The 14,359-nt window shown below is 39.2% G+C and overlaps 1 protein-coding gene across 1 annotated transcript in view; it reads right to left on the bottom strand.

The window, feature by feature from the left end:
* The window catches only part of egfra (epidermal growth factor receptor a (erythroblastic leukemia viral (v-erb-b) oncogene homolog, avian)), an 86,160-nt gene that overhangs the window by 14,375 nt on the left and 57,426 nt on the right, over positions 1-14,359 (bottom strand). The window contains exons 11-22 of the mRNA XM_024273582.2: positions 12,091-12,217; positions 11,942-12,015; positions 11,781-11,868; positions 11,486-11,685; positions 10,021-10,153; positions 9,617-9,707; positions 7,743-7,900; positions 7,056-7,094; positions 4,719-4,863; positions 4,514-4,636; positions 3,926-4,024; positions 1,538-1,723 (exon numbers count right to left, since the gene is read on the bottom strand). Of these exons, the coding sequence (XP_024129350.1) occupies positions 1,538-1,723; positions 3,926-4,024; positions 4,514-4,636; positions 4,719-4,863; positions 7,056-7,094; positions 7,743-7,900; positions 9,617-9,707; positions 10,021-10,153; positions 11,486-11,685; positions 11,781-11,868; positions 11,942-12,015; positions 12,091-12,217 (1,463 nt within the window). The remainder of the gene's footprint in view (positions 1-1,537; positions 1,724-3,925; positions 4,025-4,513; positions 4,637-4,718; positions 4,864-7,055; positions 7,095-7,742; positions 7,901-9,616; positions 9,708-10,020; positions 10,154-11,485; positions 11,686-11,780; positions 11,869-11,941; positions 12,016-12,090; positions 12,218-14,359) is intronic.

The following is a 14,359-nucleotide window of genomic DNA, read 5'->3' as shown; positions in this document are numbered from 1 at the left end:
GTAGTTCATCCCCTTTAACCAAGAAAAAGGTGTGTTTTTATGAATAACTAGGCAATAAGGTATATTGATCTTTTAAATCTGTAACCACTAGGGCTGCCACGATTAGTCGACTAATCGACTAATAATCGACTATTAAAATAGTCAACGACTAATTTAATAATCAATTATAACTTTCAACTTAGTAAAGGTGAAAGTTATAATTGAATTATGCTAGCTTTTTGGACTACTTTGGTATTTATTAAGTTTCTTAGGCTATCTTGGAGTTTAGCTAATATTTCAGCTACATACTAGCTGTTTTGGCTAATAGGCTTTTTTTTAGTTTAGCTAATATTTTAGCTATATGCTAGCTGTTTTGGCAAAGTTAGGACTTTTTCAGTTTTTTAGGCTATTTTGGTGTTTAGCTAATATTTCAGCTACATACTAGCTGTTTTGGCTAATAGGCTTTTTTTTAGTTTAGCTAATATTTTAGCTATATGCTAGCTGTTTTGGCTAATTGAGGTTTTTTTACTATTTTGGAGTTTAGCTAATATTTTAGCAACATGCTAGCTATTTTAGCTAACTCAGGCTTTTTTTTAGTTTAGCTGATATTTCAGCTATATGCTAGCTGTTTTAGCTAATTAAGGCTTTTTTTTAGTTTTTAAAGCTATTTTGGAGTTTAGCTAATATTTTAGCTACATGCTAGCTGTTTTAGCTAACTTAGGCCTTTTTTAAGTTTAGCTAATATTTTAGCTACATGCTAGCTATTTTGGCAAAGTTAGGACTTTTTCAGTTTTTTAGGCTATTTTGGTGTTTAGCTAATATTTCAGCAACATGCTAGCTATTTTAGCTAACTCAGGCTTTTTTTTAGTTTAGCTAATATTTTAGCTACATGCTAGCTGTTTTAGCTAACTCAGGTCTTTTTTAAGTTTAGCTAATATTTCAGCTATATGCTACGTATTTTAGCTAATTAAGGCTTTTTTTGTATTTTAGGCTATTTTGGAGTTTAGCGAATTCTTCAGTAACATGCTAGCTGTTTTGGCACATTTATGATTTTTTTTCCATTTTTTTAGGCTATTTTGGAGTTTAGTTAATATTTCATCTGCATACTAGCTGTTTTGGTTAACTTAGGCTTTCTTCATTTTTTTTAGGCTATTCCTGAGTTTAACTAATATTTTAGCAACATGCTAGCTGTTTTGGCTAAGGCTTTTTTTTAGCTTTTTAAGCTAATTTGGCATTTAATTCACATTTTAGCTGGCTATCAACTTCAGCGTTTTTAGCTATCAGCACTAGCATCTTCAGTGGTCAAATTCAGCTTACAGCATTCACACTAGCGTTATCACAGGTAATGCTATATATCTAGTTTTTAGTTAGTTAAATACTAATGATGGTTAAGATGTTTGCTTTACATCCACTTTGCGCATGATCTGATTGTCGAGTTATCAGGAAAAATAAACGGTGATTAGTCGACTAATGAAATAATCGTTTGTGGCAGCACTATTAATGACCATGAATGAACATTATGATTGACCATCGTCTGAGATCCAGTTCCTTCTCTCACCTTGGCGATCTGCACACACCAGTTGAGCAGGTGCTGGGAGCCGATGTTGTCCTTTTTCTCTTTGACGTAGTCCAGCAGGCAGCCGTAGGGCATCAGCTGCGTGATGAGCTGCACCGTCGAGGTGAGACAGATGCCAAGCAGACGGCACACGTGAGGGTTTTCCACACTGGCCATCACATACGCCTCCTGATTGTAGGAAAAAAATGACATTTTTATTGTCAGTTCTATATCTATTACGGTTTTTGATAATTGATACTGATGTAAAAGTATGATGTAAAAGATGAGATGTGTTTGCAGTTTTAAAATAATATAATCTGCTTTAAGAAAGATGGAGGCTTTAATACAACAAATATTAACAAAAATCTGTTTTTTTGCCAACTTTCCTAGAGTTCAAAAACAGCACAAAGATATTTCAGCATTTGCATTGTTAAGTTAAATACTCCCATCCTCACACTGTCTTTTGACCAACATGCTAAAGTGTTTCTAAACTCGGCGGTTGGAATGCAGACATGTATCAACTGAGCATCACAAACAAAAGAATAACACAACCAGACATTCACATTGGTCTGTTTGCAAACACACACGGTGAAAAGACCGCCTTCATCCTACAGCTTTAGGACTGCATTCCTTTTAAGAACACCTCAGGCTCGGATTACACACCAAAGCCTCTGCCTCAAATGAATTAATCCCACTTCCCGAACTCCCAGAAGACAGTCACTCTGTAACTGGACACATTCTCCATTACAAGAAAAACAAGTGCTGATTAGTCTGAAGCAAAGATCTGGAGGGTATAAAACAGAATGCAGTACAGTTGGGCTAATACACACACACTGTACTGCTGCAGACTTCTCTAAGGCCAAAGTTACAACCATCCACAGGTGGAAATGGGCTGTCTGCAGACGAAAAGTAGGTGAGTCTGTACAGGGCACACAGCTTGGTGAACACGTGGAGACAAAATGTTCATGCACATTTTTTCTTCTGGCATTTTTTCTACTTCAGCAGGATGTAGTGAATGCTTGAACAACACGTAAGAGTAAGTAAGGTGAGATGTGGGTGTGTCGAACGGGTATTTCATATTTTTCATCTAGTGTGAAAGATGCTGAAGATGCTGAAGAATTTTACTGTAATTGCTGAGAGGATTTGCTGAAAATGCGAAAGCTAATTTCATACTACTAAAATTGCTAAATGACGTAAAGTTGCAGAAATTGCATTAAATGCACAAAAAACTTGAAGAATTTCTTTAAAAATTGAAAAAAATTTGTAAAATGTAAAAATGGATAAAGGCATGCATAAACTCAGAATTTGCCCAAAACCTCAGTAGATGCCAAATTAGTAAAAAAAAAAAGTTAGCATTTTGCTTAAATATTAGCTTATCTCCAAAAAACCAAAAAGCCAAGAAAGTTAGCATGCTGCTAAAATACTAGCTTGTTTCAGAATTTGCCCAAAAACCTCAGTAAATGCTAAATTAGCCACACAAAAAACTAGCATGTAGCTAAAACACTATCTTAACGCAGAATTAGCCCAAAAACCTCAGTAGATGCCAAAATAGCCAAAAAAGCTAGCATGCTGCTAAAATACTAGCTTATATCAGAATTTGCCCCCAAAAAAATCATTAAGTGCCAAATTAGCCAAAAGAACTAGCACGTAGTTAAAATACTAGCTTAACTCAGAATTAGCCCAAAAAAGTTAGAATTTTGCTCAAATATTAGCTTATCTCCAAAAAACCTCAGTAAATGCAGAATTAGCCAAAAAAGTTAGCATGCTGCTAACATACTAGTTTATTTCAGAATTTGCTCAAAAACCTCATTGAATGCTAAATTAGCCACAAACATTAGCATGTTACTAAAATACGAGCTAAACTAAAATGTAGCCTTAAAAGCCTCAATAGCATGAGTGTCCTTAACATGCTGAATGCTTTGACACCAGTATTACATAGGTTTCAAAGTGCGCAAAAAATTTGAGGAATTGCATGACAAAAATTGGCAAAATTACGAAAGATTTTAACATTTTTTGCAATATTTCAACATTTGCGTGAAATTTAACAATACCAGAAGTTCAGGCATGAATTTCCTGAACATGCTGAATATTTTTAATTGCATAATTTGCAGAAATTGCAGAAATTTGAAAAATGCCCATTCATTTCAATGTGAAAAAAAACCCCCAAAACACATAAATTGCATTAAATCGTTAAACGAATGCTCGACAGAGCATTAGCATTAGCAAACGATTATGGGAAATCCCATTAAACATTAGCATCAAGGTAGTGGATTTTAGCTTCATGTGCTAAATCGATTTATATTCCTAAAAGTCAAAAGAATGGTCATCCCGGTTCTGCCTCAGCATCTCTAGTAAACCAGAATCTTCCATAATCAGTAAAGACAGACATACATCCAAAATCTCTTTGTTGGCTTTCGGCGATGTGGCTTCTCTCAAAACCTTGATGGCCACTGGGATCTTCACATCCTCCCCCTCAGGTACCCACAGACCCTGCAGGAAAAACAAACTTTAGATGAATTTCATCATCAAGTGAACACACAAACTCTAGAAGATGTATTGACACTTTTTTGCCCATATTCAATTCACAAGAGGTCCCTTCCTCTCAACAACTCATCATTCCAGTTCATCAGTTTAGGCAGAAACCTCCACACTTCATTTGCTGATTAATGTTTTTTTTCTTTGGATGAAGATTTACCAAATTATAAACTACTATGAAATAAACAGTTAACCCCCACAGATCACCTTTTGGCACTCATGTGAAACAACCCCCCATCTGTGACTAATAAAGCCAGCGCTGATGCCAGAGGAAAGGCAGTCAGGCGTGATCTGGAAAGTTAAAAATGTGTCACGTAATTGAAAAATGTAAAACACATGTAGACGGGGAGAAACGTGGAGTGCTGCTGGTTTTATGCAGTTTCCACTCGGCAGAGTTTCACGCAAGATGTGCTGTTTGTACACAAACATGATGCATGCCAGTACCTTGTAAACGGTACCAAACGCTCCTGAACCCAGCACTTTAATTTTCTTGAACTCGGATTCCTTCAGGATCCGCAGCAGAGCCTGGTTTGGAGCCTGTCCACTCGGGGTGAGGGGTTCAACAAGCTGCACGGAGGAGAAAAAAAAACAGTCAAGTAACGATGGGAAAGATTTTCCTAAAAACATAAGGCGCGTTCCGTCCCGTCACCTCTCTCTCCTGCAGCAGCCGGCGCATGGTCCTCTTCCGCTTGATGTGTCGTCGGCGAAGAAACACAAAGACCGAAAGGCCGGCCACGAGTACAGTGAGCAGTCCACCCACCACTCCAGCGGCGATCATAGAAAGACCCGTGGGGCTGAAAGACCAAAGGCCAAGTTGAGAAAAACTGACTGTAAACATGATCTAAAGATGGAAATTAGAGTTTCTGTCTCCACTCAAAGAAAGGGATTTTTTTAAGTAGACATACAGTATCTTTTACTCAAAACCCCTGATGTCAGTATATCTAGGACTGTATTATACCACAAGGAGTGAAGCAGGAAACAGTTTGTTATCCCAACACTTAATCAGTGAAATCTGTAAGTGTGTCTGTTGTTCTGCTTAAAAAGAATAAAAGAATAACGCCACGACATCTTAGATTTATGCAGTTTGCACAAAGTCGTGTTTTTGGTCATAAAGCAGGAGTGTCAAAGTCAATCGCACTGGGAGCCAAAATCCAAAACACACCTTAAGTCGCGGGCCGAACAGGATCAACATTTATTGAACACTAAAACTACATTTTTAAAACTTTAAAACCGTAACTTTTTAACATATTTATGAACTAGATATATATCATTACCTGCGATAATACTAGTGTGAATGCTGTAAGCTGAATTTGGCCGCTAAAGACGCTAGTGCTGATAACTGAAGATGCTGAAATTGATAGCTAAAAACAGTGAAGCTGATAGCAGCTAGAATATTAGCTAAATGCTAAATTAGTCTAAAAGAAAAAAAAACTTATGTTAGCCAAAACAGCTAGCATGTAGCTGAAATACCACCAGATCCAGATTACCCAACTCTAACCTGGCGCCAGATGCTGTATTAGATGTGGTGTCAGACCCAATTCAGTACCAGACGTGGTACCAGGTTAGGGTACCGGGTACTGATACTGGACACGTCCCGAAGACCACAAATACCCAAATACCCCGCAGCAGCAGTATGGGTCAACGCCTCGCACTGTTGAAAATCACTAAGGTCTAAACTGGATTTAAATCTGTAGTACTGTCTGAGTACTGTTTTATCTGTCAGGATTCTAATGATAAAAAGTCTGCGCATGTCGCGACTGTGTTTGCAACAAACAGTGAACGGCAGTTATCCGCTAATGAAAACAGTCTGGGATAAGCTGCCTGTTTTAACAGTGTTTTTGCATAAACTTTAGATTACAGAAGAACAGTAATCACTTAACCTTGATGTGCGACAAAAGCAGCTTTTAAACACCTGAACTGATAAAAAAAATACATCTAAAGCCTTTTTCTCTAGTGTTTAAACTGAGTATAAACTTAACTCGGGTTCTCAGGAACTGGTTTAACTGCTGTCCGCTTCTGAACATCATTTTGGAGAAATTAACATATTTTCTGGACTATAGAGCGCACCTGAATATAAGCTATATCTGCTCTACTAAAAAAAAAAAAAAAAGAAGATATATAAGCTGCAGATATCTATGTTGAAAAAGTAGATATTTACTGCATATACAGAACGATTTTGTACCGTAAATGTACCTGAATGGATTATTTCCATACACAGTGTGTTCTATCTGCTAAAGAAAAAGTAGTGTAGGCTATTCTTCTTTGCACTTTTCGCTATTTTATTTTTGATTTTAATTCCAGTTAGAGCGCCCCTAGTGGTGGAAGAAAAATCCACAGAATAGCCGTACCTTTTTATGGTTCAAAACCTTAGAAAAAGTAGTGGAAAATACATTCATTCTCCAAATTCTAAACACATATTAATGGTATCTACAATATTTTAGGAGTTTAAGAGAAAAAAAAACAATTATTGGGTCTTGGTGTGTTTTTAATCATCTATATCCTTAAGATTGATGCAGTGACTTCACTATTACGCTGTTTCCAGTCGATCAAACACAGTATTTTTGTGTAACTGCATTGACCCAACAAGAACATAAAATATTTGTGTTTTTTCTGTACCACAACTGTTTGAAGCAAAGAGTTTTTGAAACTTCTCCAGCCTGACAAACATGAGCTATTGTGATTCCTCTGAGGTCTTTTGCTTGTGGCCAGATACACTTTCACAAACATCGTTATGTAAATGAGACTTTGATTTGTCTAAATAAATATAACGCACACTTTTTTGGCATGTCGTTGATTGAAAACATGTGACACGAGTTTCTTTTTTTCTATTTAAAAGTAAATTCTGGAGTTTTATTGAGTTTTTTCCTTTTCAAATATACATTGGACATAAGAATACTTTCTGTGCTAGACACATGGTTTATTTCTGACTCAAATTTTATTCCTTTTTTGTCTTTGGTGCTGCTAGCAAACGGTTCAGTGTACTCACCTTTTAATGTGGCAGCCTCTGAGACCCGGTCCAGTACACCTGGAAATGAATCAAACACAGATCAAACACACTGAAGAACGCTCTCAAAACCAAATCGATGTTCCAAAACCTCCTTTTCCCAAAATATTGAGGCCAGTTCTCTGCCATTTCCTACAAGACTAAATAATCTCAATCGACATATTGATCACTGGGGTCAGCCGCTGATCTCCATGAATCTTTGGGATGTATGTATTAAACTATTGAGAAGTCAAAGAAACACATCTTGTTCTTTTTCATGGGAGTTGCACAAGCAGAGAAACCCTGACACAACGGTGGTTTGAGGAATCTGCCATAGACTTTTCCCGGGTGAATCATCAGCTCGGTGTGGATTGTAAATCACTGAGAACATTTGGTTTACGCTCAGTTCTGTCTGCGCCGTCATTGTTTCGCTCCATAATGGTGAGCAGACCACTGAAACTGAATACTTCAACAAATAGGAACCAAAGTGACCCAAAAACTGGAACTTAGACATCGAGTTTTGGTTAAATTTGAGAAAAACAATGTCTTGTTTATTTGTTTTGTTGACAGAATACGATCTCAGCTGTCGGGAATCAGTATGGAAAGAGATCTGGTTCTTTGGATTTCAAAATTCTGGCTGAAAAAGGAACACAAAAGCGCTTTGCCAGGCCTCTGTTCTTCACTGTTTACCCTTGGGTGCAGTTTTTGTGGCAGAGCTGACACACATTCCTCTCATCGGCGTATTTCCACACCAGGGTGTCGTCCTCTCCAGGCACGCCTTGAGGACAGCGGGACACACAGAACAGTCCGTCTTGGAAGTTGGCACACTTGGCACAATTTCTAGGACCCTAGAAGTAAAAAAATAAAATAAAAACAGCTCCATTAAGATCAGCTGTAAATATTTTGATAGACTCTTCGTCTCATTGTAATAATTTGGCGAGGTAAGCATGCAATAAAGGAGACGTGATGACCACACTGTGCTTGTCTTTGTAATCATGTTGTAAAGCTGCAGGGTAAAACTTCAGGAGCGCACGTCAGCAGCTCTCCAAACCCTGTGGCTTTTGACAGTGATGCAGTATGTATTTATGCTTTTATAAACAGGTTTCAACTCGAGCTGGGATTTGAGAGTTAAAAAAATGGAAAAGTCAGAAACACCCCGCACTGCAAACAGGTTTAAAGCTGCGAGTGGCGTCCTATAGGCCGCAGACGCTACCCTCCCCCACCCTACCCTCCCCCTCTGCCCTGCCACCAAATTCATGGGAAAGAAGCCACTTTTTTCAAAATGACAGCTTTACCGTTGGTTTATCTCCATAGCAACCATTTTAATTTTTGGTCAGCTGGGGGTGACAAACAGGTCTATGTAGTTTTTAGAATAATCAGCAAAAGTACATTTTTGGATTTCCTTGGCAACAAAGGATTTTGTTAACCACGCCCACAATCCTACTATGTTCATATCATATGTCATATAGTTTCGTTCAGCTTGAGCCAGGGATTTACGTAGTAAATTTTCACGATATTACGCTAAAAATTGTGCGAGCAACAAGGATACGCCACTTTTGCTAGCTCGCTACGCTAACGCTGTTAAGAAATTACGAACATTTTATCCTAAGTAGCTTTTCAATTATGCTAGGAGTCAATAGATCAAAATCTGTAGGAAAAGTCTACATTTGGAGAAGGTATTACGGTGATTTTTTTTTCAAGAAAATTTAAGATGGCGGCCTCTTCCCAGGGTCAAAGGTCAACAAAATGTTGGTTGTACCATTAGACTTAAACTAAGTCTGGATTCCTTCACTACTCACTATATAGTTCGCTTGGCATTGTGTAGAGCTGTTCAAATCTACAATTCTACAATCGAGTGCCCTAGAAATTTCCCAGAATTCTCTGGGACAAACAAGTGTGCATGGATGCTGACTAGATTTAGATTGCGTTTGAACAATTTTTGAGAAAAAATGAATCTGAATGTACTTTTTTTAACAAACCGTCAACATTTTTAACAACATTTTGAACACAGTGGATTAATAAATATTCTTTATAAAAGGCTTGTATTTATTTTTTTTTTTACTTTGTGAAATCAGGGATTCATATTTGCTGTAAATTTCATGAAGATCCCTCAAAAAAAAATTTATTTTTCGATATTGTGGAAAAAATTATGAAATTTCACACTTTGCCACAAAATGGCCACCAAGCTGTAGGTCCTCTGGCCATCCCATAATAGTTTCAAAACTTCCTTTGAATATCACGTGTGTTTTGGTTTTGTTTGTGGATTTTGAGATATATATATATTTATATATATATTTGCACCCCATAAGAGATTTTGGCTTCATTTACCTTTTTTTTAGGTTTCTTTTACTTAAATTAGAATTGCAAAAACAATCTGGTCCTTGCAGTCCAGGACTGCTGCAGGACATCACCAGTCTTGTGGCTTTGGGGAACTAATGTCTACTCAGTGGGACGTTTGTGCCAAAACAGGAGTAAAAAGATCTGATTTAAACGATGACATGTTCACAGACGGTTCTACAAGAAGATGAACAGAACTTTGTTGGTTCTGTTTGTGTCAAACGTACGGGAGCGCTGCAGGTTGCTGTTCCATTCATGCGCTGACACTCAGAGTCGCACTCCACACAGGTTTTATTCTTGACTGCTTCCCGCGGCTCACTGTTAAAGCAAGAGAAGAATGAAGTGAAAATGAAACGTCTGGAAAAACAAGTAAAAGCTCTGAAAGCCTCATGCAGATCAAGATTCTGAGTTTATTAAAGATTTCCGACGATAAACATGAGCCATCTCTGCAACAATGTCTGCCTTATGCACTGAAAGCTGAGCTTCTAAATCCCTCTGGATCTAAGCTTTTCTTTCAATAATCCCCGACTTCTTCTAATGCCACACAGCGTGGAGATACTCGTGGAATGGAGACAGAAAACTCCAACCACTCAGCAGCACATTTTCACATGAAGGCGGGATGGTGGTTTACCTCTCCAGGATGTTGCAGGAGTCGACGCATCTCCCTCCACGGCTGTAGTCTTGACAGGCGAAGCACATGTCCGGGCCGGGCCCCCAGCAGCCGTCCGCGGCGCACTTCCTGTCACACGTGCTGTTCATCAGAGCTGAAAGCAGACGCCACGTTTTCAAATAGCTGCCTTGATAAAGTTTCAAAAGCTGCAAAAATTCCGTTTTCTGAAAGTCTCGCTTAAGGATTGGTGTCGTTAAGATTTTAGCAACACTACTCTTTTTTTGATAATTTGTTTTGTAAAAACTCAGTGCAAATGAACGTTCACGCGCAGCTTGCAGAAAAGCGCGGCTCTCGGGAAGGGGTCAGAAAGGAAACAGTCACGTAGCAGCGCCGTCACCCGTTACTGTTGTCGCGGTAGATATGTAAAGTTGCGATGATAATGTAAAGTTCACACCTGGAGAATTTAGAGTCACCAATTAACCTATGAAGCATGTTTTTGGATATATACTTTGGAAAGATACAGCCACACTTTGGACTTCTTTTCTTACAGTGGAGGAGAGAGAGGGAGATGGCCCGTCTTTTTAAAACACATGGAAACAAAGTAGTGCACGCCATGTCCGCGCTGTTGCAACGCCACTACGGTGGTGTCAGGAGTCAGAGCTCTGACTCCCCCTCTGGTCACCAGCAGTAGAGCTCACCTGACACCAATCTGACAATCACCTACCTGTTACTTAAGCAGCACACAGAGCCTCAGTCAGTGCGAAGTATTGTTTGTGCCACCCCGCCTGCATTACTGAGCATTTCATTCTGGACCTGATCTTATTTCTGACCCTGTTTCATCTGTTTGCTTGCTGCCTGCCCTGACCCTTGTCTGGACCCTGACTACTCTACTCTCTTCTTGGATGACCCCACGCTCATTATTGACCTCTGCTTGTCTGACCCTGATTTAGCTTTATGGACTTTTAGCTGTGGTTAGTTCCTACTAATAAACCTGCTGCAGGTGGAGCCAGATGTCTAACCGTTTGTGACAGCTGGCAGTGTTAAGAAATACCATTAAGGTTGAAACTAATCGGTCTGGTAAAAACTGATGATGTGGCACCGGTCTCAAATGGTACCGGTTTTGGTACCGTGTCTTTAGTCCCACTCCAATGAAAATCATGTTTTTGGTGTTTTCTAAGTCTTATTATAAAGAAAATTGAGCTTAAAATTGCATTTCTAAGTATTTATTGAATAAAAATTATTGTAAATCAGGAGCAAAAAAGGCAATTTGAAAAAGATTGTATTTGTGACGTAAAAAGTACACTGGGCGAGGCCACGAGTTCCCTGAAATGGGGCGAACAGCACCACCCACACTTGAAGTGAATTTCTAACAAACTTCTGCTAGAAAGTCTGTCCTAGAAAATGACAGATTTTGTTTAAAAATGTAAAACCCCCAGTTAAAAGAAGACTGGAAACACAGATGATGGGAGTGGGACTTGGATCTCACCACACTCGGTAGCGCCTGCATTTCCTTCCACGTTGGCGCTTTGCGTTTCGGACTTGAAGAGTCCTTTCCAGTGGCTTCTGTTGGTGTAGCAGAGATTGGGGTTCTTGAAGATGACCACGTCACCGTCGCTGATTTCTTTGAGGGAGCGAAGGCCCAGATAGCTGATGTCAAGCTGAGTAATGGCAACGCTGCGGCTACCCCTACCCAAGACAAGAAAAAAGCTTTTCTCTCGCCGAACGTTCCTTCTGTGATCGAGCAGTTTGGAATTTACAGAGGAACTTTACGAGGAACATACCGCTTCGTTCGTCCTCGAATGACCTCCAGGTTCTCAAAAGGACTGAGCGAGCTCATGTTCTTTGGCCACGTCTGGATCCACAGGTATCCTGGAGCAGCACATAGTTTGTTTATGGTGTTGTTTTTGTTGTCACGCATGACTCACTCCGTCTCTGATCTTACCAGTGATTTCTTTAACAGTTTTAAACACATCAAGCTTGGCGGGATCTAGCTTTGGGGTTTTGGTGAATTGGTCTCTGCAAACAGGAAAATGTATCAAAACTTTTAAAGATGCAGCAGCGGGTTTTTTAAAAGTAATGATTGTGACTTACCCGTGAATGGAAGTGTGAATAAAAGCAATGTTCCCATTGATTTTGGTGCAGTTTTTAAAGGAGTCGATGTTTGTGGCATTGATGGACAGCGCGTGAGTCAGGTTTCCCGTCCCAAGTCCATTACACACTACAAAAAAAGCAAAAATGTTTTAAATGAGTAGAAATTCAGTTTAACCCCTTTATGCTTAAATATATTCCTTAATTTATAAGATAATTATTATTTTTTCTGTTCAAAGTGATGCTAAGAAGTGGAATCCTGGATTTGATGCTACAACATACAGCATTAAAGGGTTACATAACAACTTGGGTACATTAACTAAAATAAAAATGTTGACAGTTAAACTAGTGTGTAAAATCAATCAATCCATCTTCTTCAGTTCATCCGGACCGGGTCGCGGGGCAGCAGTCTGAGCAAAGATGCCCAGACTTCCCTCTCCCCGGCCACTTCCTCTGTCTCTGACAGGACCCCGAGGCGTTCCCAGGCCAGCCGAGGGACATAGTCTCTCCAGCGTGTCCTGGGTCTTCCCAGAGGCCTCCGCCCAGTGGGACATGCCCGGATGTCTCCAGGGAGGCGTCCAGGAGACATCCGGACCCGATGCCCGAACCACCACAACTGGCTCCTCTCGATGCGGAGGAGAAGCGGCTCTACTCCGAGCTCCCTCCAGGTGACTGAGGTCTTCACCCTATCTCTAAGGGAGCGCCCAGCCACTCTCCTGAGGAAACTCATTTCAGCCGCTTGTAGTCGGGATCTCGATCTTTGGGTCATGATCCGGAGGTGAGTACTGGAATGAAGATCGACCAGTGAATTGAGAGCTTTGTAGCTCAGCTCTCTTTTCACCACAATGGACTGGTGCAGTGAAAGCATAATAACGGACGCCGTTCCAATCCGCCTGTACGTTTAGGTTTGTTTTTGTTCTTGGTTTGTTTTTTTTAAGGTAAATAATACAAAACTTTGACTTTTTACTCTGAAACACTATTTTTTATCCTATGTACAAAAAAGGGTTTTCTGTAAAGTTTTGTGATACACTAACAAAGTATTTTAGGGTTTCATTTTTGACTATTTTTTGTTGAGTTTGTCTGAAGGAACACAGAGGTTCACGACAAACAGAATTCCTCACATTCTTCACTGATACCAGAGCTGCAAGCCGGCCACTCAGACTCCCAAATACTCGTCTCCACTGAGATTATTTTTAGAACATTCGTATTGTTTTGTTAAAAAATGTGTTTGGCTTTCTTTTCTTTTATTTCTAAGTGCTATTTTTTACAATAGAGCCTCCATCATTCAACAACCATAAGGATATCAATAATGGAATCACAGTTTCTAGCTTTAACCCTTTAACTCCAGAGCTTTAGCTCCACTGTTTACATTCTTTCGATCATCACAACTCTGCAAACGTTTACGTAATCCCAGCCGATTCTCAAGCTGAGAAAAGAAGCTCTCCACTGATATGCAACAGTTTGCACAAATGAATTTTTTATGGAATCAATGCAAGTCAGTTAGCCTTGTTTTTAACATGCAGTACAAGTGTGTGGAAAGGCCCCGCCCCTTTTTGACTAACATTTGCACCTGACATAAAAAACTCCAGCAACTTGTTGCTTTATGATTCTACGCCGGTCCAACAAAAAAAAAAGTGTTACAATATAACTAATATAAATAAATTTTATGTTCGAATACAAAAGAGTTTATACAAATATACACCTGGTGTGTCAGAAGATCCATAATCCTCTGTTGTAACAGTATTTACATATTTTAATCTTAAAGGAATTATTGAAAATTTGAAAAAATAAAAATGTAAACTTGAAAGAAATACTGAAAATTACAAAAAATGTAAATTTGAAACTTGAATTTTAAAAAACAACTTTTCCATTTTTCCGTTTTTCCCGTTTGGTTTAAGTTCTCAGTTTTCAGATTCAATTCAGATTTTCAAGTTTTCAGTGATGAGTTCATGCTAGTTTGACATGGGGGCGGGGCTTTGAGCTCATTGGCTACCAGGACATGTTTCCCTGAGAGTGACAGAGAGTTCTTCTCACTGCACATTTTCTACACTTTTCTCAGACCCGTGATTATTTTCACACTTTTCTCTAATTTTTAACTCTCACTTTTCAAACTTTCATAGAAAACTAAGTCTAGCATTAGGATGAAAACAAGGATCTAATCATGAAGAGTTATGTAACGCTGCCCAGCTGCAGGTATGCATGAAAACAGCACGGAGGAGATTGATGACGAGATCAACAGCAGAGCTGCACTGTAGTGATACTGCTCTCCCTA

The sequence above is a fragment of the Oryzias melastigma genome, linkage group LG17 (assembly GCF_002922805.2).
Source record: "Oryzias melastigma strain HK-1 linkage group LG17, ASM292280v2, whole genome shotgun sequence".
In the NCBI taxonomy this organism is placed as follows: Eukaryota; Metazoa; Chordata; class Actinopteri; order Beloniformes; family Adrianichthyidae; genus Oryzias; species Oryzias melastigma.
This window is presented reverse-complemented; position numbering and strand designations above follow the sequence as displayed.